The 24,550-nt window shown below is 38.9% G+C and overlaps 1 protein-coding gene across 1 annotated transcript in view; it reads left to right on the plus strand.

Annotated features, from left to right (window-relative positions):
- The window catches only part of ACO1 (aconitase 1), a 52,636-nt gene that overhangs the window by 11,271 nt on the left and 16,815 nt on the right, over positions 1-24,550 (plus strand). The window contains exons 2-12 of the mRNA XM_037493038.2: positions 4,787-4,905; positions 5,770-5,888; positions 7,110-7,278; positions 8,329-8,466; positions 15,229-15,298; positions 15,422-15,605; positions 17,076-17,215; positions 18,522-18,693; positions 20,412-20,512; positions 21,406-21,522; positions 23,185-23,344. Of these exons, the coding sequence (XP_037348935.1) occupies positions 5,792-5,888; positions 7,110-7,278; positions 8,329-8,466; positions 15,229-15,298; positions 15,422-15,605; positions 17,076-17,215; positions 18,522-18,693; positions 20,412-20,512; positions 21,406-21,522; positions 23,185-23,344 (1,348 nt within the window). The 5' untranslated portion in view covers positions 4,787-4,905; positions 5,770-5,791. The remainder of the gene's footprint in view (positions 1-4,786; positions 4,906-5,769; positions 5,889-7,109; positions 7,279-8,328; positions 8,467-15,228; positions 15,299-15,421; positions 15,606-17,075; positions 17,216-18,521; positions 18,694-20,411; positions 20,513-21,405; positions 21,523-23,184; positions 23,345-24,550) is intronic.

Genomic DNA, 24,550 nt, shown 5'->3' on the forward strand with positions numbered 1-24,550 from the left:
CTAGCCTTTCCTGAGCTGAGTCTCACCTGCATTAATAGCTCAGTCAAGTCCCCTCAGAGATGAGGACATTTGGCCCCCAGAGGCCATCTTAGTGTCATTTACTCTGGACTGTTGAGCAGACAAGCAGTTTACAACGGAAGAAATTCAGAGGTGTAACAGATGGGAAACTATGCATTTTTACTAGTTATTAAAGAAATGCCCAAGATTAGCTTTTAATCTCTTGATTCAGCAAAAGCTGAAAACAAATGACAGTACCCTGTTTAGGCACCTCCATTCACAGTTTCAGAGAAAAGTCAAGAAATTGGTGCAGCCTTCCCCAGGCAACCTGGAGAGGGTAACTAAATGGAGAGGTGCATATGCTTTCATCCGGCTGTCCTGCTTCTAGGAACTGTGAAATGTAGGAATTTATTTTAAGGAAATGGATTAAGGACCTACTCAAAGAAGTGTGCACAACGGTGCATTGTTTGAACATTAAGTAAATTGTCATGTGCCTGAATGTTAGATCTTTATGGTGTAGCTAAAAGCGTCCCATAAAGATGTATGTGGTCCATTGCTGAGTGAAAAGGCAATTTACCAGATAATGTGAGATCTGACATTTTTAAAAGAAATCCAGGTATGTTTAGAAGTCATGTTAAATAAAACTCCACATGCTGGTATTATGGATAACTTTGTTCACTTGCATTTTTGAAAGTTTCTGCAGTGAGCATCTATATCTTAGTAATGTTTTACACCACCACCCATGAAGCTTCAGCAACAAGTTTGGTTCCCTGCCGGGATTGCAGGAGGAGGAACGGGGTCTGGCATGTTGGGAAGGAAGGGGGTCCAGCTTGGGGGATGTGTTTGACCTTTGTGATGTGTGAAGCTGTCCATCCAATGTTAAATGTGAGCTGGTCGGAAATTCTCTTTAAAACGAAGGACATATTTGGAAATGCACTGTGGGTATATTGAGAGTAGTAGACACAAATTTACTTTCAAGTAAATCCCCATCAGACATTATTAAAGAAAGAACCGCATATTGTAGTTCCAGAAACTCTATTCTGGCTTCCTTTTGAAAGACACTGCTGAAGATGTCAGGCTCTCACTTTATAGAGATACTATTTCTCCCTATATAAATTATCCTCTATAGATATTTATGTAGAAATTGAAAATGACTGCTTCAGCTTCTTAACAAGTAAGTAAATACATGAGTGAATTCTTACAGAAACTAGACTTTGGAGTCTGTTTAACATAAAATGTTAAAGGCCCTGCTCCATTCCCATTACACAATGTATTCTCCTACTTGTGGAGAATCAATTAACTTTATTCTATATCTTTCCTTTTTGTATTAATTTTTATATACAGCAGTGTAGATGAATGAGTATATACTATAGTCTTGAAGTTTTTAACTTAGATTAGATTCTAGTATATGTATTATTCTGCAGCTTTGTCTATTTCACTTACATCACCTAATGTGAGTCTTTGTGAGTCATTTCCTAGGTTTAATCTGAGTAAGTTCAATCTGATGTTGATGTTTATATCATACAAGTGATTTGTCCTTACTCCACTGCCTTCTTTGGAATAAATTGGTCACTGGAGCAGATTGTTGCAAACTTAAAAATAAGTTGCTGGCCCAAAATTTAGCCACCAGTTAGTTCTCTGGAATTCAGAACCACACAGAAGTTTCAGTAAATGGTTACAGAAATAACCCACAAAAGCCACCAGAAGACTGTGATGTGCCTAAATATACTTTTTTCAGGTGTGCTTTTAAAATATTTTGAGTATTTTTTTCCCTGCCAGAAATTTGTATTTCTTTGGAAGAAAAACATATTCTTCCTGGTTCTAGGGTTGGCTGGTCCTGTAACCCCAGGCAGTCACTTCCTCTTTAGAACCTCTCTTTCCTCATAAGAGGATAAGCTCTATGTTCTCTAAGGATTTTTGTTTTTGTTTTTGCTTTTTAAGTGATGATTCCTTCAGACTTTTTTTTGCCTCTAAGGTTTTTAACAAGAGGTTCAACTTTCTCTGATTCTATCTCATTGCCCTCTTAGCATCTAAAATCAAGGTATATGGTGGTGGATTGATTGCATACCACACAGGCACAAGTGAAGGTGTCACTCCATATCCCCTACAGGTGTCCTAAGTTGAGTTCGAAGGTCAGCAGCAAGACTGTGATTGGGGAGGAACTACAGCTTTGGATGCCTTCCACCTTTTCACCAGGAGTATGCTTGACTTGTTACATGTCTCAGATCCAGCTCTCTGTGCTTAGTATTTAGTATTTTTAGTGATTTACTTTAAAAATCTAGTGTTCCACACTCCCTTGCCCAACCTCTCTCCTCCATGTACAAAATGTACCTGTGGTGATCTTGAGGCTCCCCAAGTCACCCAGCTGGTATTTCAAGATAGGTTAGCTTTGACAGACACAGTTTCTCTTACCGAATAATTATCCAGACTTTCAAAATGTTGACCTAGGTGTAGTGAAGGGTTTCAAATACAATGCAAGTATCTCTTTTTGGATTTCTTTCGTATGTCCTACCTGACCCAGAGGCCCCTGATGAAGGTTCAGTGTCTTGCTTTCTGAACACAGGTGTTCAGGAAGGATACAATCTGAATGAGCTCCGCCTCACTGCCTAACAGATAACAGTTCCCCGTTTTTCATTTTTTAAATTTTTAATCTCTTTTTTTTTCTTTTTCCTTTTCCTTTTCTCCTTTCTTCCTTTGCCTCCAGAAAGCACGGCCTTATTCCATAGGGCAGAAAAGGCAGCAGCAACCTGACCACTAGGATAACACTCCACTCTCTCCCTAAAATTCCACATGGATTCTGTTCATTCCTCTCTTATTAGCATTGAATAGGGATTAGATAAACAGGAGGGGAAAAGAAGCAGGAACAAAGTGGAGAGGAGGGGAGCAGAGTTAAGAACAGAAAGGGATTGAAACAATGAGTCTGTGCTGTGGATACTGGAAGTAGCAGAGCTCCCTGACCAGTTGGTGGGGTTCTGGGAAAAAATAAAAACAAATCTTGGCAGAGTTCTGGAGTCCATAGGACCTGTGGTAATACTCGTGTCATGGGGGTGGGGGATCAGGCAGACCTGGGAAGCATTTGGGATGTACTTTGCATCTGGCCCCTTTCCAAGCTAAATATCTTTTCCTTACACGTAGTTGGAACATAGTTGTTTTGGCTTTCTCTTGGGATTAGTAAGCACTGGGAACTCCTCTAAGAGGATTTGAGACAAGAGAGATGGGATGAGTAGAAGAATCTTGGGTGGCTCTGATTTCCAGAGACCTGAGCCTTATATGAAGGAGCTATTTCCCAACTTCAGGCACAACCAGTTTTGGGGGTGCCAGAACACAGCTCCTGTTGCTTCCCACTGTCCTGTAACTCAGTAGAGTGGCCCCAGACATGGCATAATCAAAAGCTGGCTCAGACATTAGTGCTGGGTGGGTGGCCCCTGAAAAGAATTTGGGAAAGGCAACTCCATTATTCAAAGCTGAGTCTCGCAGGAGAATTTGTCAGGCCCTTGAGCCTCTTGGCTTTCTACAGCTCTGGGGGATTGGGGGGTGACCTCTAGTCAGCATCATCTTCAGAATGGAAATTGCTGCACCTAGAGGCAGGTGGAAGAGCCAGAGTTTAAAGCCTCCTTCTGCCTCTTTCTAACCAGATGCATGCCCTTTGGTAAGTTTTTTCATCCCCCTGAGTTGTGGTTTCCTGGGCTGTAAAATGGGAGTAATGATAGGCTTTCATTTACTGCTTGTTGCTAGAGTTGAGACAATGCACTTGGCTGAGCTTTTGCTTAGTAATTAGTGGTCCTCTGTCTTCACTTCTGCAGCTGGAATTTGCTTCATTAATCTAGTGAAGCTAGACAATTACCTAGTTTCTAAGGAAAAGGAGGTGGTGGAGTACTCCAGGCGTTTTCTACATTTGGTCACCATGTCCCTCCTGTCATACGAGCTGGCTTTACAGGATGGTGGAAGTAGTGGGGATTGTGCAAGCCTTCCAGAATTATGCCCAGGGCGTTTGTAAGCTACGTTAGGAATCAGCTGACACATTTTTGTCCTCACTGCCTCTTGGCAAATTCCGTATAACTTAACAACTGCTTTTGCCATAGAATCTTGGCAGACCCTGACCCTTTAGGACTTGACACAGAGATAAGGATGAGACTTCAGGGTTTTCAAGATGTGAATGACCCACCTTTCCTGGTTCTGTGAGGGTTTCCCACCATTTCCCCTGGATGCAGGGATTCAGAAATGTCCACAGTCTCTGCAAAGGGTCAGCTCTGCTGTCAAACCACTACCCAGACAGGCAACACAGCAGTTTTACTGTTGCATTTGCTACTATTTGAGTGGAAAAGTTAAGTCTAGGGACAGTGACATCAGTGACAAACTGAAGAAGCAGCGCATCATTGCTTTTTTGAATTCTCATATTCTTTAGAATTCCAGTCAGTGGAGTTACTTGTCTCATTTTCTGAGTGCACGGACTTATCGCTGTTTGCTTCGGGAGACAAGTGTCCGCATTTCTTACTGAACAATGCGTGTGTACAAGTTTTTCCCTCCTCATTGGCTCCTTGTTTAGCTGGGATCAGTAACAAATCTCTGGCATTTCTGTCGCCCTTCACCTTATAGGCCCTCTCCCCACCCCCCAACTAAAGCCAAAGTAGCCCTAAAAACCTGCAACCACATCTGGTGTTCAGTTTTATTTCTTCTCCCCCTTAATGATTCTCCAGTCACTCAACAACCATTTTTTCCTAAATTTTGCAAATTCAGTATTAAAAAATCTTTGCTTTTTAATTAGTCCACCACTTGTTTTCTATTTCAGCTGCTGCATCTATTTGCCTGCTCAGGACTGTCCTCATCCCCACCCTGTCCACTGCTTCTTACCTAGATTTTCCCATTCTGGTTGCCTTATCATTCTTCTGGTCCAGATCATCTGCCGGGGTAAGTTGGGACAGGTGACAGACTGGTGGTCCTTTGGTCAAGTAGGGCCCATAGTTGAGTTGATTTGGTCCTCATGCTGTAAACCTGCACAGTAATTTAGAAAGTCAAGTCTTTCTGACTCCTACCCCAGGGAATTTTCCTCTACCTTGTAGAGTTATTTGAAATCGCTGTTTATATCTGTGTGGTGGAGGCCAGGAACAGTGTCCTTTCTTGTTTACTGCTTGTAATATGTAAAGAAATATAGGAGAAGGCCTGCCCAGAGCAGAAGGGATACAGGCTCCTTTTCACACACATCTGGGGAGTTTGGGCCTTTATGCCACCACAGTGTACCTTAAAGATCCCCAGATGTGGACACACTGCTGCTGCCAAATGCAAAAGTGAATCAGAAAGATTTCTAACTAACCTGTTTTTTTAAAATGCTGCAGAGACTGTTACAGCAGAAAACAACTGTTTTCATGTTCCCACTTCCAAAGTTCAGGTTTTAAACTTGTTGCATAATGTCACTTGCTGTGGACTTCTTACCTCCTGCCCAGCCAGACATGAGTCCAGCTAAGAGGTCTGTTCATATGTTTAAGATTTACCACAAGACACATCCTTCACTTCCAGGAGTTGTAGAAATAAGACTAAAGACATTTCAGATGCTCTGCTCTCTTGTGAGGCAAATGCTGCCTTCCACAGAAGCTCATTTTATTTGCTAAGAATATTGTTCTTAAATTCATTTATGTCCTACCTTCCCCCTACTTTGAAAAGATAAGAAGTGAAACCCAAAGGAAACCTGTACTGTCATTAAAGAGAACAGACACTCATCAGAATAAGTCCTGTCTCTCTTTGAACATCAGTTTACATGTTCTCTTTCCTTCTCAGGGACACGTGGGTATCAGGAATCATGAGCAACCCATTTGCACATCTTGCTGAGCCTTTGGATCCTACAGAACCAGGAAAGAAATTCTTCAATCTGAATAAATTGAAGGATTCAAGATATGGTAGGTATACAGCTCTGTGATGTAATTGCTCCAACGCAATTAGAATGTTCCTCTCATAATAATAAAGCTATGTAATTAATTAGCCTTTAGGAGAGTTGGAAGAGGGAGCAGCAGAAAATGACTATATGGTGCTGGATTAAACACACAGACGCATAGCTCACCCACACCTTTCTTACATTGCTCTTGCGTAAGTGGCTAACAGTGATTATATACATGTAGCATTCTGATAACACGTTATAGTATAGTCTTTGTACATACATATTATTTAATAGCTACCCTAATGGGATCGTGATTATAAAATGAAAGATGCCCTTCTTTTAAATTTTTATATAATTTTATTAATAAAGCCAAGGAAATACTGTTATAATACATTAACTTTTCAGAGTGTTACCATAATATTCTAAAAGGTACAAAATTCAAATGTGTACGTTTGAATTTCCCCCCATAATCAATAGGAGAAACCCAGTACTTACAAATATGTATATTTTATAGTCCTGAGGAAGCTGCAGCCCAGAGAGGGTCAATGACATGATCAAATAACACGTGTGTGGGCAGCAGAGGATAAAGACACCATCTTTTTTATTCCACATCCTGTGCTCTTTCTGCCTTTGCACTCTTGCCTTTTCCAGATATTATTGGTAAATAATTTTCCTGTCTCAGGATGAAACTTTACTTTACAAATAAACAAAATAGTTTTCCTTATGAGTTACTATGGTTTTATTTTTAGAAATTCCAGTTGCTAGTAGCCAGACTGCATTATGTGTAAGGTCTTATTTCCTTTGAAAGATGTACATGACTATAATTTGGCCTTAATTGCCATAATTGAAATGGTTTATTTTCTCATTTCTTGAACATTAGTTTTCATAAGAGAAATTAGTCTGTGTTAACAAATACTACGATAAACATTTAGACAAATTTCTTTCATGGTGACTTAAGGAACATTTTCTGTGATTGCAATCTAAGGCAAGGTAAGCGTTAATGTGAAAGAATAAACTGTAATATTTTATTTTTGCCAAGCCTGCAGATTATTTCTACTACTGAATGTTTCTAGAAACCATTCAATAGCCACAAACTGTTGATCACTTTAGACATTACCTTTTCACCATTGGAAGAACAGTCTAATGTCTGGTATCAAACTTATATGAAGATTGACTTTGAAGAACTCTTATAATAAGGTGTTTCATGGTGTTTATTTTGTTACACTTTCTCCTTTACTCCTAGGACGCTTACCATTTTCTATCAGAGTTCTCTTGGAGGCAGCTGTTCGGAACTGTGATCAATTTTTGGTGAAGAAAAATGACATTGAAAATATCCTAAATTGGAATGTCATGCAGCATAAGAACATAGAAGTGCCATTTAAACCTGCTCGCGTCATCCTGCAGGACTTTACGTGAGCTTAATATCACCTTACTTTCCTCTGCCCATCTTGTCAGCCTTTAGAGAAAGCTTTACACACACACACACACACACACACACACACAGAGCAACTGTGTAACTTATCACCCAAATTCCTGACACTTTTGAAAGCAAAAGTAGGCTGTTAACACCCAGCCAATACTGGGAGTCAATCAGGATTGTCTCAGGTAAATTGGGGTGTGTAGACACTAACCTTTTCCTATGATAAGGGTTGTCATCTTTGGTCTCAAAGATCCTGGTCCTACATGATACTAGCAAATGGTGAAAGAAACAGCTTGGGGTGAGTGATCCTGGAATCTTTACTCCCCCATGTCCGTCACCCAGGGAACTAGGTTCCAAACAGCTGACCTTGGGACATTGATGTGCTGTCCCCTGAGGAGAGAGACGTAGTTCACAGGGCCTGACTTGTTGCCATTAAACCTTAGTTCACATCCTGCTATTCCCAGAAATCTTTGCTACCCATCACAGCCTCTATTTAACATTTTTAAATGATAGTATTTCATCCTTCTAGAAACCAAGTTTTATTTTTTCTACTGGAAGATCACCCAAATATTATACTCTGACATAGTAAAAGGGAAGAATTCACTTAATATAAATTTGATTCATAGCCTACTTTTCTGAATTGTTTCCAGCCCTTTAAATTCAGCCTGAAGTTGAAGGTGTGATTTGTATGTCATTTCCAGGTGTTTGTCATCCCACCACATGAATGGGAAACAGTCATGGCAATAAAAGTTCCAGAGTCACTAAGCATCCCCATAGTGTCTCTAGTTAGACTGTATTCATCATATTCAGCTTTAATGCAGTGATAAAATTGCATATGGAGATACTACTCAGTCTTGGCATTTACTGCCTAATTGATTTCTGCTCAAGGAAATGTGTTTAGAAACTTTCACATTCTGAGTCATCCATAGTCAACTCCACTGATGAGACAGCCCTACTGCCAGTATTATCAGTGGAGGCAAACCTGAAAAATCCAACTACACCTTAACAGATTTGTTTTCTGCTTAATTCTCCCTTTCCTTAGGGGTGTGCCCGCTGTGGTTGACTTTGCTGCAATGCGTGATGCTGTGAAAAAGTTAGGAGGAGATCCAGAGAAGATAAACCCTGTCTGTCCTGCTGATCTTGTAATTGATCATTCCATCCAGGTTGATTTCAACAGAAGGTGAGAGATTAAGATAAAAACCTGGATCTTCTGCTTTGTGTAAAATCTTGTGTGGGGAGTGGGTAATTAAATGAAAGAAGAAAATCTTTGAAAAAATATATTCAGGAAAATTCAAACTTAATATAGAATTTCCAGAGAATACCTTTTGAGGGAGTTGATACAGTTCTTTCTTTATACTTATATATTATATATATATATATATATATATATATATATTACATCATTATTCATTTTTATACAATGCATGCTTTTGAATGCTTTCTCCTTTCAGGTATATTCCCCATAAAATTCCCACCACCAATTCACCAATTCACCCATGAACCATCACCATAGTCCCTTGTGCTCTTCTCTCCCCTGTTTTGATCCCTCTACTCCCCGTCCCTTACAGAAAGTCTCTGATTTGTAGTCTTTAAACCTTTTTTTCCCCCCTCTTTCATGGGTGGGAGCAGCTTGTGTTTAACTCCAGTTTAGGATCTAGTGAAGAACACACACATGAATTTCATCCATGAGAGCTTGGCAGTACAAGTATGTGTTGGCTTTAAGAGGATTTGGTGTTTTTTTCTAACTACTAGAGCCTTATTCCTTGATTCCAAGTAACTATTTCATATCTGGCTATCTTTGCCTCTCCATGTGGATGTCTATAATGCTTATCCCCTTCTTTTTTTTTGTTCTTTCTTCTATTGTTTGAGAGATCCAGTTCTTTCTTCCTGACAGAATTCTACCAATTACCCTAAAATCTCAATGGCAGGCAATGATGACCATGTGTTTTTTACACACCTGCATATTGGTTGGGAGTGCAACTTATCTGAGCACATGCACTTGGGCAGCATGCTTCATGCTGCAGTGCTTGGGTTGACAGCTCTGCCTGCACTGCAAGGGGACAACTGGATTCTATGTATCTCTTTGTTAGCCCAGCCTGGAGGAAGCAGCAGCTATTGGGAGATTGCCGAGGCTCAGGAGGGCCAGCAAAGAATTTGAAATAGCTCTTCAGGGCTAGATCAGGACTGGCATAGAATAACACTTATTCACAATGACATTAATCAAAGCAAGTCACACACTCAAGCCCACAGTTCCATCTTTTGTAGAAATAACTGCCAGATTATACAACAGGGTTTTGAAACAGGAGGGCAACCAGATACTGCTGGAAGGCTGGTATCTTAACTTAGAAGTATACCTAGATAATGTTATTATCAGCTATCAGTGGGGCAAGAAATAGCTTTTCTGCACAATTCTGAGAAAATTTACTTTAGTGAAGAGAAATGTTCATATGAATTAAAGCATTAATATTTTTAGAATTAAATCACAAAAAATTTATGTACATGTCAGATAATTTGATGAGAATGACCTTTCTAAATTTAGAAGCAATGATTGAATCAGAAAAGGAAAACAATCTAAAGATTTAGTGACTTCAAAGATAACAAAATAACTTGATTTGCATAAAAGAATGAATATTTTTAATAAAGAATGTGTACCATCTATTTAAAAAAATAGTGAAACTCAGCAGATAAATGGACAAGGAAGTGGACATTTCATAATACCAGGAAATGCAAAGGGTAAATAGTGTAGAAAGCTTTCAACCTTACAAGTAATAAAAAAGTAAATTAAATCCTTGAGATGCCATTTTCTCTTATCAGCATAGTTAAGATTAGAAAACAAACATTATTAATTATAGAGGTGCAAGGAGGGTGACACTTTTATACACTACTGATAACACTGTAAATTAGAAATTTCCATACCCTTTTCTTGGAATTTCCACCATCTGAAATTCAGAAAAACCTTATGACTGAATAGTATTCATTAAGGTCTTATTTATGAGAACTTAGAAGTATTCTAAATGTTCAGCAAAGGAAAATGATTTGTTAAATTATGGTATGTCCTTAAAGTGAATTATTAGGGAGCCTTTACAGTTATATCTCTATTGTTCTTAATAACACTTGGACCATGTTACTCATAGTTCAGTGAGCCAAATATAAATTGCATATGTCGAGTGATCTCAGCTAGATGAAGAAGAGTTAGCAGAGATTAAATAACTCTAAAGAGAGGTGCCAAATAACTAAATGATGATCTCTGGAATTCTAATTGTTCTTTATTTTTAGAATAAGCTACTGTTTTCATAAGAAAAAGTTATTTAAGACTATGAAACCATTCAAAGGAGAAAATAAAAGGCTTTATTTGTTTCCTTGGGGATTTAAGTGGATTCCATACAACTTCAAGAGAAATGTAGAAACTGATTATTCTCAAATTAATATTGCCATTATCTAAATGAGATGAATTCAGGATAAGGAGAAATCTACTTTGTCCATGAACTGAGCAAACAGACTGGGTTTGACCAGCTCTTCGCTTTCCTTTAGCAACATGCCTTTTTTCCTTGTCTTAAATCATTAGTTCACTTTAATATTTTGGTTTCAAAGGGAAGAGTTAAAAATACACACATAAAATGTTATCCTGTTTGAGAATAAAGATTTTTCCTGACATCCCACTTCAGAAATTATAAAAATAGCCTCACAAAATCATGACAACTTTACCTTTTTGGCAAAGTTGTCATTGGTGTTCATGGATTTACCTTCATTTCTACTAGTCTGGAAGGTGAAAGTACTACTGAGAACAATAATGTAATTATTTCAGTGTGTTTTGACTCACCATTCAAAGGGCTCCTGTTAGCTCTTAATGAATCTGGGTCATCACCAAGTTCACTGTAATTTTTTTCTCTTTAAACCTTGATATCTGTCAACTCTGGCTTTAATTTTTTATGGACCTTTTTCATTGACATTGTAATACTAAAAAACGTGATGATGAAAACAGCAAGGCCCAGAGATTAACTGTAATCCAAACTGGTATCCAGATCTAGCAACACTATTTTTATGTGTTAGTAAAAGAGAACATTTCTGTTAGAAGTGTTTTCATTGTGGTGTTTTGTTTTTATTTCTTGAGTTTGGTTTTGCAATTTGACCTCCCAGACTGTTTCCTCATTTTTGTAAGGAATTAAATGTGATATGTCTCAGGCTTGGAGGAACTGTATGCTATGGGCTTGTTTCCAGTATCTCCCAGAAATGAACAAGAAAAATTGGGTAGTGGTTGGTGAAAGTTCATTTTTTCCTCAGTTAAGTATATCTAACTTTGTTGCCTGTTTTGAGTAATACTGGCATCACGCCATCTTTAGGAATTGAGCACCTAATGTAGTAATGTTTTACAAAGTTATCTCAGAAATAACTTTTTTAAAAAATCCCAACAAAAATATAATAGCACTTTATGATCAGATTTCATGAGTGGGAGAAGTATCTCATTTGTGAATTTTTCAAATAACATTACATGTAATACTAGAAATTGTGAACTGTGTCCAAACTGAATTAAAATCATGTAACTAACAAATTTCCTCTTTAGTCTGTGGGCCATTCACAGTCAGACTATGTTAAAAGCACACTGGGCTGGATGAATTTAGGAAAGTTGTGAGTGGTGGAAAAATCAGAATTCCAGGTCTGTTTGTTCATTCCAATAACTTGGAGTAAGTTAATTGAGCCAAATTAGCATAGTCAATGTTTTGTTTTCATATATAAGAAGGTTTTTACCTGAAATTAAGCTAAGACAGCCTAAGTGTTTCTGGTTTCTGCTTGTCTTGTGAATATGCTGTTTATATTAAACTGATGTTTCTGGCATTCTCTGGGGTAATGTTCCCCTTTTAGCCCTGCTTCTGCTGTGAGAAGCTCTGACATTCCCTGGTGCTGAGGCAAGAGGACAAGGGGTAATGACTGGGCGTCCACAAGCGTCAGTGCAACAGACGAGGTGGAGGCTCCAGAGGCAGGGGCCTGCCTGTGATCAAGAATAGTATTCAAAGACATGACCCTTTAAAAAAACTTGAATCCATTTAACAGACCTACTGTGTTCCAGTGTTAAAGAAAGCAGGTTAGTTTAGAAGAGGAGGGAGCTAATGAACATAACTTTAATGCATTTGGTAAGTGTATTAACCACAGAGAAGGAGGCAAATCACCCTGTCTTGGGGAGCCAGAGGGCCCTTCAAGGAGTATCAATTGAGCTGGAACCTGAAGGGTTTGTTCGGATGAGAAGAACTGAAAAAGTAATTCTACACAGAGAATAGAGTGCTCAAATCATGAGGAAAGTGGAGCTTGGGGAGAATATGAGGGCTGCAGTATGACTGAAGCTGAAAAATTGGACTGAGAGTAGGAGAGGGCTTATAAAAATGTTTGGTTTTTTAAGGCAAGATATTTCTTCTTTATTAGAAAATGGAAAGCTGTTGACAAATGTGAGATGGGCCATGATGATCGGTGTGGTTTTTGTTTTGTTTTTTAGGTAACATCGATTTACATCACTATATTTTAGGGGTATAGATTCATACCTCTTCATATGTATGTTTCTCGACCATACCCACCACAGTCTGATAGTCTGATGGACCCTTACCCCACTTACTCTCTCACCTCACCCTCTCCTTCTGATAGCTTCATATTGTTGGATTTGTTTTAGCTAGTTTTGTCTGTTTCTTTGTTTCTCTGTATTCCATAAATGAATGAAAGTAACCAATATTTGTCTTTTCTTCTGACCTATTTCACTAAGCATAATCCCCTCTGTTTCATCCATGTTGTTGCAAATGGCAAAATTTCATCTCTTCTTAAAGCTGAGTAGCATTCCATTATGTATATATACCTCATCTTCCTAATCCACTCATCTGCCCTTGGGCGCTGAAGATGTTTCCATAGCGTGGCTATTGTAAATAGTGCTGCAGTGAACATAGGAATGCATATATCCTTTCGAACTAGTGTTTTTGTATTCTTTGGACAAATACCAAGAGGTGGAATTGTTGCAGCATATGGTAGATCTGTTTTCAATGTTTTGAGGAATACCAAGAGGTGGAATTGCTGGAGCATATGGTAGATCTGTTTTCAATGTTTTGAGGAACCTCCATACTCTAGTCCATAAAGGCTGGACAAGCCTACAATTCCACCAACAGCGTAAGTATAAGGATTCCTTGCCAATATTTGTTGTTTCAGGTTTTTTTGATGTGAACGCTTTGGGGGAGTGAGATGTTATCTCATTGTGGTTTTGATTTGTATTGCCCTGATGGTAAGTGATGTTGAACATTTTTCTCATGTCCCTGTGGCCATCTGTATGCCTTCTTTTGAGAAGTGTCCCTTTAACTCCTCTGCCCATTTTTTAATTGGGTTATTTGTTTTCTTTTTTGTTGAGTTGTATTAGTTCTTTGTAGATTTTGGATATTAGCCCCTTTTGGAAATATGATGTGCAAATATTTTCTGTTCCAGGAGAGTGTCTTTTTGTTCACTGTGCAGATTTTTAGCTTGATATCATGCAATTTGCTTATTTTTGCTTTTGTTTACCTTGCTTTTGGAGTTGTGTCCCCAAGGACATCTCTGAAACTGCTGTCGTGCATTGTTTTGCCTGTGTTTTTGTCTGTATATTGCCTATGTAAGACCAAAGTCATGGTCTTACAGCCAAGTCTTTATTCCATTTTGAGTTAGTTTTTGTCTGTGATATGAGAGAGTGGTCTAATTTCATTCTTTTGCATGTGGCTGTTCAATTTTGTGAACACTATTTATTGAAGAAACTCTCCCTTTTCCAGCATATATTTTTGGCTTTTTGTTGTGTATTAACTGTCCACGTAAGTATAGGTTTATTTCTGGGTTCTCAATTCTGTTCCCTTGGTCTGTGTATTTTTTTAATTCCAATACCATACTGTTTTGATTATTACAGCCTTTTACTATAGTTTGAAGTCTGGGAGCATAATACTGCCATTCTTCCTCATTTTTTCCAGGACTGTTTTGTCTATTCATTGTCTTTTGTGGTTCCATATAAACTTCAGTAATGTTTGCTCTAGTTCATTAAAGAATTCCATCAAAACTTTGCATTAGATTTTTATATTGCTTCAATTTCTTTTAACAATGTCTTATACTTTTCATTTAATAGGGTCTCTCACATCCTTTGTTTAGATTATTCTTAGGTATTTAATGTTCTTTGATGATATTGTAAGTAGGACTTTTTTCTTGATTTCTTTGTTTTTTGTTCACTGTGTATAGGAATGCAACAGACTTGTATAGATTTTGTAGTCTTCCATTTTGCTGTATTGCTTTGTTTATTATACTTTTTTAGTGCTGTCTTAAGGGTTTTTTTGTATCTTATCTGCGAAAAGCAATAATTTTACTTATCCTTTTCCAATTTGGATTCCTTTTATATCTTTCTCTTGCTTGATTATTCTGACTAGTGATGTGTTTTGGAAAATCAATCCTGGTGACACACAAAAGAAAGATTAAAAAAATAGACTGACAGAGAAATCAGTTAGGAGGCTATTTCTGGAATAAATACTATGATAGTTGTAAGTACTAAATGGTAGGCGAGAAGTTCATTAGATGACATGTGGACAGATAGGAAGAAGAGACTTAGGAGAGAAAGTCACGTATTAGGGTTTGACCCACTGAGTTTGTGCTGCCTGAGGTATTTGTGATATAGATATACAGTGTTTTCCTAAGAGGCAGACACTGACTATATTATTTGTGGCTTGAATTCACTTACTGTGTTCTACCCCCTATGTTTAAAGCAAGGTAAGAGCCACTTAAACCAAATAATAATTATTATTAATACTTTCACTAATTACCTCTCCCCTATAAATTAATGCATCAGTGCCAGCCAGTAAGTCTGCAGATAAAATAGCCATTTTGTTTATTCATCTCCAATAAATTTGGCCAGTGACATTTTAAGTCTCTAAACTAAGTTTACATATATAGTTTTTCTCTCCAACAGGGCAGACAGTTTACAGAAGAATCAAGACCTAGAATTTGAAAGAAATAGAGAACGATTTGAATTTTTAAAGGTATGGGCAGAATTTTATTACACTGGCTGACTTGAAGGGCCTGAGAGAGGGGTGCGTGAAGGAGACAGGCTGTGGAGAAGTACGACAGGCATTCATAGTATGCTTTCCATTTTTCAATTCTAGTGGGGTTCTCAAGCTTTTCGCAACATGCGGATCATTCCTCCTGGCTCAGGGATCATCCACCAGGTGAATCTGGAGTATTTGGCAAGAGTGGTATTTGATCAAGATGGATATTATTACCCAGACAGTCTTGTGGGCACGGATTCGCACACTACCATGATTGATGGTTTGGGTGTTCTTGGTTGGGGTGAGTGATCTTCCAGGTTCCTGTTCTATGTATGCTCTTCTATGGTTTGCCCTAATTTACTCTGATGCCAGTAGCATGAATTTGCATGTTCACAAGTATCAGAGAAGAATTTCTGTCTGTGTCATCTACTGCTATGATTTCCAGTGCCCAGAGAAGTATATACTGAGGCATTCAATAATAATATTGGGAAGGATGAACTGTAATAAGGATTAGGAACATTAATAATATATGAAAATTGGGCCTCTCCTGGTGGCGCAGGCTGTTGAGCACAGCTCTGTGAAGCTGTCCGCAGCCTCTGCAGTGCCGGTTTGATCCCGGCTGGCCAGTGAGGGTCCCACATGGCGCAGCAGACCTCTCCTGTCACACCCACTGCTCCCCTCAACAGTGTGTTTCATCAGTCTGCCTGTTCTGTTCCCTGCTCTGTATCTGGTGAATCCCATCCCGCGTATCTGGCCTGTACCCTGGTTCTTGTATAAAATAAATAAATCTTTTAAAAAAAAATATGAAAATCACCTAGTGTGTTAGAATTAGAGACTCCTAACCCCAACTCTCCCTTTGTTTTTTTGTTTTGTTTTGTTTTACTTTAAGATTTTATTTATTTATGCATACAAGAACTGAGGTACAGACCAGAGGTGCAGGGAGTGTGTGTATGTGTGTGTGAGAGAGAGAGAGAGAGAGAGACAGAGAGAGAGAGAGAGAGAGGGTTCACCGAAGACAGAGTGGGGGAGCAGAACACGTGGATCTACTGAAATACACTGCTGAGGGGAGCAGCAGGTGAGACAGGAGAGGTCTGCTGTGCCACATGGGTCAGCAAACCGGTGGGGATTGAACCACAGTGACTGGCAATAGCTTGATAGTACTGAGACTTTAACCCTTGCACCACCAGGGAGGCCCCTAACTCTCCCTTTGGTGTGGAATCGAGGGGATTTTGATACAGGTGTGGGGGGACCACACTGAGAAATACTTAAGAATTCTGAAGAGGGGGCCTCCCCGGTGGCGCAGCGGTTGAGCGCTGGCTTGCGAAGCTGCCCGCGGCCTCTGCGGCGCAGGTTCGATCCCCAGCTGCTCCCCGGCCACCGGAGGAGGGTCCCACATGGCGCGCAGACCTCTCCTGCCGCCCGCTGCTCCCCTCAGCAGTGTACTTCGGTCCTTCTGCCTGCTCTGCTCCCCGCTCTGGCTCTGGTGAATTCTCTCACCCTCCCGCGCTTCTGACTGTACCCAGTGCATGTATAAACAAAACAAACAAACAAATAAATAAATAAATAAAAACATGCCTCTATAAAAATTTAAAAAAAAAATGTAAAAAAAAAAAAGAATTCTGAAGAGGGAAGTAGAAAATAGGTAACTGGTCTTTAAAGGAACATACTAGTAAAGCATTGTAATTGGATTATTATCTAAGGCATTGAATTATGCATGAGGGATAGAGTGAAAAAGAAGGAAAATATGATTCTGTTCCTCCATTCCTTGCAGGTGTGGGTGGTATCGAAGCAGAAGCTGTCATGCTGGGTCAGCCAATCAGCATGGTGCTTCCCCAAGTGATTGGCTACAAGCTGATGGGGAACCCCCACCCCCTGGTAACGTCCACTGACATCGTGCTCACCATTACCAAGGTAATGATATGCTGCCACTCCCCAGTGACAAACAGAGAGGAGATACATGATGCAGTCTCTCTTGGTTTCCACATTCTCTAGAAATCCTAAAAAGCAGTATGTTCATGATGAGATAAGAAGAGAGATAAGGGATTGAGTTTTAGATAAGTATGTTTTAATCTGCTACTGCATGTATCTTTTTTGTTAAAAATTTTTTTAAAATTGCAAAATTGGGGAAATACACAGAAGTTAAAATGACATTCATGACTTAACAGATGCATTTTGTCACATTTGCTTGAGAACTCTGTGTATATTTTTTAAGAAATAAAATATAATATTTATGGCTACACCATCCTTAAAGCCATCTTCCCCATTCCTAGAAATAACCACTATCCTGAGGTTGTGGGTATCATTCTTGTACATGTGTTTATATTTTACCCATCCCACAAGGTTCTTCTTTATATGTAAATAACAAATTGTTACTATAATTGTTTGACTTTGTTTACTTCTCTGTAGTTTATCTTACTATAGCAGATGTTTCTCTCAGCTAGAAAATAGGTTTTTTTCTTTAACCCTTGTAGTAAATAATGCTTTTGATGATTTGCTTCTTTTTACAAAAGGCAATTTCACTTTGCAAAGTTATAGAAAGTGATTTTTTTTTTAATTGTCACAAACATAAATGATTCTGATTGGATAGTTTGAAGGCATGAGGTGTTTGAGATGGATACAGTACTGTTAAAAGTCAGAAAAAGTTCTTGGTTTTATCTTTATGGAATCTGATTTTGGGTTTATTTGCATGCCGTGGCTTACCATAGATGTCTGTGCATTATTCTTCAGATGGGAAAAATGTAGAGCTTACCCACAAAACTTGACAAAATCTCAGTATAGCCAAAACAGGCTTTCCATGTGGCTTCCCACAGCACCAAGTCAGTCACTGAGGCTGATGGGTTTTTTGGAAAAGAGTCAGATAATCTTTTGGCTACATTTGACTTAGACCTGTATTAAAGAAATTTCTTCATTATGCCCTTAGAAACAAGCTAAGACTCAGCTAGTACAAGTCATAATTTATTTAGCTTGATTTATTTAATTTTTAATACTTCTAAGCATTTCCAGTTTGTTGTTGTTGTTTTTTTTTTAGTAATGTCCTTTTTCTATTCCAGGATCCAATCCAAGAAGCCCTTAGGTTTTATTTTTATTGCAAATTGAAAACCAGTAAATGAACTTACTGTGTTTACTGACAAGGCTAGTTAATAAGAAATATGAGGTGATAATTCTGCATTTTAAATATGAGCTATCAGGTCTCAAATTTTTCTGTTATTCTGCTCAGCACCTCCGCCAGGTTGGGGTTGTAGGCAAATTTGTCGAGTTCTTCGGGCCAGGAGTAGCCCAATTGTCCATTGCTGACCGAGCTACAATTGCCAACATGTGCCCAGAGTATGGAGCAACTGCTGCCTTTTTCCCAGTTGATGAAGTTAGTATCAAGTACTTGGTGCAGACAGGTAAGTGCAAGAGGCCCTTTGTGGCACTTTATAGGACACTGAGAATTGGAGCACTACTTTCTACCTTTGCCCTTTGGAATGTGCTAGATCAGGTTTACAAGTTTTAATTGTTCTCTTTGTGGAGTCAGATGGTTGTTGAATTTAAGAAGGTATCATGGTATGACCAATCGGAAGCGCACAAGCACTCCCGGAAGCCTAGCTACTTACACTGGTCTTCCTCTACTAGTTATTTAACATGATACAAGTGATCTTGGAAATGGTCACTAAGTAAGCAGACCTCATCTGCTGGCATCTGCCAGACACTTGGTTTGTAGTTGCTCTCCTCCTCTTCACAGAGCCATGGGTTAGCTTGATTGACTTATTGATTAATAGAGAAAACTGAAGATCAGACTTCAAGGAAATCCAAGTCTTCTCCCCAGTTTTCCTGAGGGAAACTGTTTCTCTGGAAGGAGTTATACAGCAGGTGTGATAAAAATGTTTATTTTTTTAGAAGTTTTTATTTCCTACAACCACATTAATATCTCTTACTACTCCAAAGTGAACAGAATAAATAGTAGGAACAGAATAAAGGAACAGAATAAATAGTGGAGAGAATCAACCTAAAGGAGAGAAGGGAAGAGGTAGTGGGAGGGGAGGGAAAGCTGCAAAATATATCCAGAGCTAAGATTAGTTCCTGAGGCTCTAGATGTGGTCACTACACTTCATAGTGAGCTGGTACCAAACTTGTAATTTCTGTTAAATTGAAACAGAAGTAGATAGTTTCTCATGCTAAACCTAAGAGAAGTTTCTCCCATGCGTCTTCATGAAAAGATGGCATTAGATGTCCTAAACAGTGGGCACAACAACACGTCATGACATGAAGTTTGGATACTCATCTTTTGTGAAGTCCATGCTGAAAACTGATAATCTTTACAACCCAATTAAAATGGGGAAAAAGCCGATCTGTTGTGGGTCACTACTGAACTATCAGTCTTATTCAGCTGTCAGAGAAATGGGTGGACCACACGTGTGTTAGGCATGCTTCATGTGCTTTATTGCCTACAATGAGTTTCTTGATAAGAATTAAAAAGCAGAGTGTCCAGGGTCATAGTCTTTGTGATACAGTGTTTTGAGCTAAGACTTTGGACTTTGGCGTCAAACCCCCATTCAGATCTGGTGCTGCCAGGCTGTCTGTGTTCCATGGGAAATTTACTTAATCTTCTTGCGCTACCATTTGCACTTCTATAAAGGAGAATCATGACAGTACTTGTCTCATAAGGTCATGATACAGAACCAGAGATTGAGATAATAATGCATTTAAAATGTTTAGCATGTGGTGCTGAGCATACCGGAAGTGCTCATAGCTGGTGGTTTGTGGTGGGAGACCAAAAGGATTGTTAGTTTAACAAGAATACCATGGAATTTGGAGTGTGGCCAAATGAAGGCAGATGCACAGGTGTACTTTGATGACAAGCGAAGGCTTAGGGACTCCTGGTTGAGGACTATACCCAAAGAGGAAAGACATACTTCTTCAGAAAATAGTCACTTTGACGGGAACACCAGATCAGCTAGTGGCCTCTAATAACCACCAGCAGCAGCTCTGTAGACTGTTACTCTAAAGCTGAAATATCAGCAGAGTTGTTGGTGTATGTATGAGTAAAATGCATTTTATTTATATAATTGCTGGTAGAGGTGCAAGTTTAACCTGTTACCTGTTACTTCTTAAAATGCCCATTTAGGTCGTGATGAAAAAAAAGTAAATCATATTAAAAAGTACCTGCAGGCTGTGGGAATGTTTCGGGACTTCAGTGATCCCTCGCAGGACCCAGACTTTGCCCAGGTATGAGAGCACCTCATGTTTTCTTCCTCAAGGCTGTGACTTTAGTTGTATGTATGTTTATTTTGGGGGGTATACATATAGGAAGTCAGTCACTGACAAGTCATCGCAGAAGAACAAGATAGTAAAAGGCTGAAAAATCGAAAAGATAAGGAATTGTACACATAATCAAATATTATGACTTCTGTTGCTCCTGGCCATTAGATCCCAAGTGCTTTCCCCCTTCTGAACTACAACTTATTCCTCTTATGTGGAATTTCCTAGAGGGAATGGAGCTATGTGAAGGCTTTAAGTTCATCATTACTATAGCTAGGAAAAGAAATGGAGGTGCAGACGTATCAGTTATTTCTGATTTATACAATGACTTAACCTTCGTTCATTTTCTGGGTTGCCAACTGAATCCACATTTTTCTTAGCAACCAAATTGGAGGGTAAATTAGATGTGAGACCCTTGATTTGTTTTCTATTCCATTAACATTAAGGGAAGGAAATACTAGAATACTGAATATTGGGCCCATTTCCTGGCATTGATGACTTAATAGAGCATCCCTCATCTTAGAAAAAGTACAGTGTGTCATTTTCAGTAGAAAACTCCCCCTCAGACTAACCTAAACAATAAAAGGACATATGAGCTGTTTGACAAAGATGGGCAGATGGCAGACAGTGCCCACCTGCCCATTCTTAGAGATGGCAAGACTTCCTGCCTGCCACTCATCCATCTTGATCTTTGGAAACCCATCCCCTATGTAGTAGAATATTTACTTTCTTGCTTTTCATTGTCATGATTTAGTTTGTTTGTTATTTTTGGGGTGTTTTAAATGATATGGCCTGGATTACGTTTTTTTCTTCATGAGAATAATGTCATTTCTACATGTCCTTTTCTTTTGTGTCGGCAGGTTGTAGAATTAGATTTGAAAACAGTAGTGCCTTGCTGCAGTGGGCCCAAAAGGCCTCAGGACAAAGTAGCCATCTCTGACATGAAAAAGGACTTTGAGAGCTGCCTTGGAGCCAAGGTAGGGACCGAGGGGAAACAGGGCCCTGACCTCCTGCCCCTGACCTCCTGCCCCTGCCTGTTTTCTTAGCATTCCGGCTTTTTTTCACTCCATTCAATCTTCCTGAAGCCTGGAAGTAAGGCTGTTTCTTCTGCTTCCAAAAGTTTTTAATGCTTCTCCCATTAGCTGAGAGCCAAGCATCTTCCTCAGGGCACATGACAGTCTGTACCCACAATTCAACGCACACTTTTAAAACCTGTTCACTTTTTTAGTAGGTCTCATCACATTGTTCTACTTGCCCAAGCTTTTCTGACCATTGCACGTCGTTCATGTCATTCCCTGCCTGCCTTCCTCTTCCCCGTCTGCATGTCCTAATCTGTCAGTGACTCCACAATGTGGCGTCAGATCTCATGGCAGAAAGCCGTCTTTCCATCACTTGAGCCTTCATAGCATTTGATTTGAAACCTTTTAATGGCATCCCATAGCCTTTAACTTCCATCATTGACACTTTGTTATTTGCAAATCTGATTTCCTTTACTGTGCTGGAAGTTTGAAGATAGGTATTATGTCATAATCTTCTTTGTATTCTACAAAATACTAGCATAGGGGCCTCCCTGGTGGTGCAGCCCGAGTTCGATCCCCGGGCAGGGAGGTGACCCACATGGCGCAGTAGACCTCTCCTGTCTTGCCTGCTGTGCTCCCCTCAGCAGTGTATTTCAGTCAATCCTCCTGTTCTGTTCCCCACTCTGTCTCTGGTGAATCTTCTCACCACTCCCACACCTTCACGCCCCCCTCCCCCAGCACCTCTGCCTTACACCCCAGCTCTTGTATGCATAAATAAATAAATCTTAAAAAAAAAAAAAGTATAACTCCTTGTATGTAGATTTTCAATGAACATTTTCTGAACGAATGATTAAGCTATATGATGGGTTTTATCTTTGGGCCACCAGCATTCTACCAAATGTTCAGCAATACAGACACATCTTCGAGATATTGAGAGTTCAGTTCTAGACTAACAAAGTGAATGTCGCAATAAAGTGAGTCGGGTGAATTTTTGGTTTCCAGTGCATCTAAAAAGTTACATTTATACTATACTGTAGTTGTTAAGTATGCCATAGCATTATATATTTTAAAAAATGGACATACTTTAATTTTACTAAAAAAATGTTAATCATCTCTGAGCCTTCAGCAAGTTGTATCATCTTTTGGCTGGTCAAGTATGTGCAAAGTGCAATAAAATAAGGTGTACCTGAACTTTGTTTGCCTTATTGATTATGATTAGTTAAATCTGACCAAAATGGCACATTTTTCTGAATTTCCATAATGCTAGGATCAGTGACCTCGGTACACAATTGCACAATAATGTCATGGAGTTCTAATTAGATTCATGTTAAACTAAATTTAAGCATCTCCATTTTTGAGGTAGGGTGGAAGTAACTGGTAATAATTTCAAAACAGACTAATATTGAGGAGTTATGACTGCTTTTTTAAAAAATTTGAAAAGAATAAAGAGAACTTTGATTTTTCTGTAGCATTTCAGAAATGGCGGGGTTATTTATGTTTTGTTAATAACTGGCCTTTAAATTTATAGTTACCCAAGTACTTCTTAACTGAGAACTTTGGAGGACATATATAACATTGTTACATATTATATTTATGCACACATTTTTTTTCTTCTTATAGCAAGGGTTTAAAGGATTCCAGGTTGCTCCAGATCATCATAACAACTACAAGACGTTTATTTATGATAATAGTGAGTTCACCCTTGCTCATGGTTCTGTGGTTATTGCTGCCATTACTAGCTGCACGAACACCAGTAATCCTTCTGTGATGTTAGGAGCTGGTAAGTGACTTGAATCCCCCTCCCCATTGTCATGTGAGTAGAAATCTCCCAAGACATGGCCCAAGTACTTCACTGAGTTCTAACATGGAGTTAGTTTCCTGAGCCTTGTTTTTTCTAGATGCCAATATTTTCTGGCTCAGAAATAGGTACACTACAGTAGTTTCCAAAGCAAAGTATTAAAAGTAGAATATTTGATGTGTAATATTCTTTTTCAGAACTAACACCAAAAAATAAGTAGAAGGTGGAAAGCAAAGAAGGGACTTTCTGGTAAAACCTAGAATCTTGTGTCAGACTTAAGAAGAAAAAAAAAAACAGAACTGGTTTCATGTCACAGACTGTTCTGTGTAAAACCCATGATAAATATTTTTGTACAGTGGAATTTAGTCTATTTAGACTCATCTGAATTAGGGCATAGAGCGCTCACTGGTTGATGAAACTCACCTGCATATTATGCAATTCTTGTTAAGCAGTTAATATTTACATGTGGCATTTTCCCTAAATAAGAAATCTTTAGTTTCCAAACCTTTAATCGTCCCCATGAGAAACTCTTGTGCCTGTACACCAAAGAATAGCCACAATTTTTTCTTTGTGAAGAGACAAATGTAGAAGGAAAACCATCTTTTTTCCAAGAATTCACCTGTTGACACCTATGTTTTTTTCCTTAATCTGGAGCAAACCGGTTTTCTTCAATAAACCACCAAACTTGTCAGTAGCTTTTTGTCTCCTTATTACCCATCCCTCATTTCTTCCCTACTTCTGTGATGTGTTCTATGGCAGAGGACCCAGTGTTCGTGTAACAATCTAAAAGTACAACGATGCAAGAAGCCTTGTTCTTCTACTTTAAGAAATATCTGAGGACTAGATTTTAAATTCTAGACTGTATTCCTCACCAACCAATACACACAATTTATATACTTCAAGAAAGGGCCCCTCCAATTATAATTTTCATCTGATTACAAAGAACATTTTCTCTCCAAAAATTAAAACTCATTCTGAAATGTATTTCTAAATGGCTTTAGGTTTACATCTTCAAAAAAAAAAAAAAATTTGCACCTCTCCTCTTCATTTCCATGACTAATTTTGAGTTTGCTGTAAGTGACTTTGTCCCAGGGAACTTTTGGTTTCTATGAGGCAGCAGAAATAGCAAAAAGTGCCAACATGAACTGGGCTTTGTCAGGTGGTGGCAGGAAATGCAGACTGAAAAGT

This window comes from Talpa occidentalis, unplaced genomic scaffold (assembly GCF_014898055.3).
Source record: "Talpa occidentalis isolate TD23 unplaced genomic scaffold, MPIMG_talOcc4v2.1 talOcc4.7, whole genome shotgun sequence".
Lineage (NCBI taxonomy): Eukaryota > Metazoa > Chordata > Mammalia > Eulipotyphla > Talpidae > Talpa > Talpa occidentalis.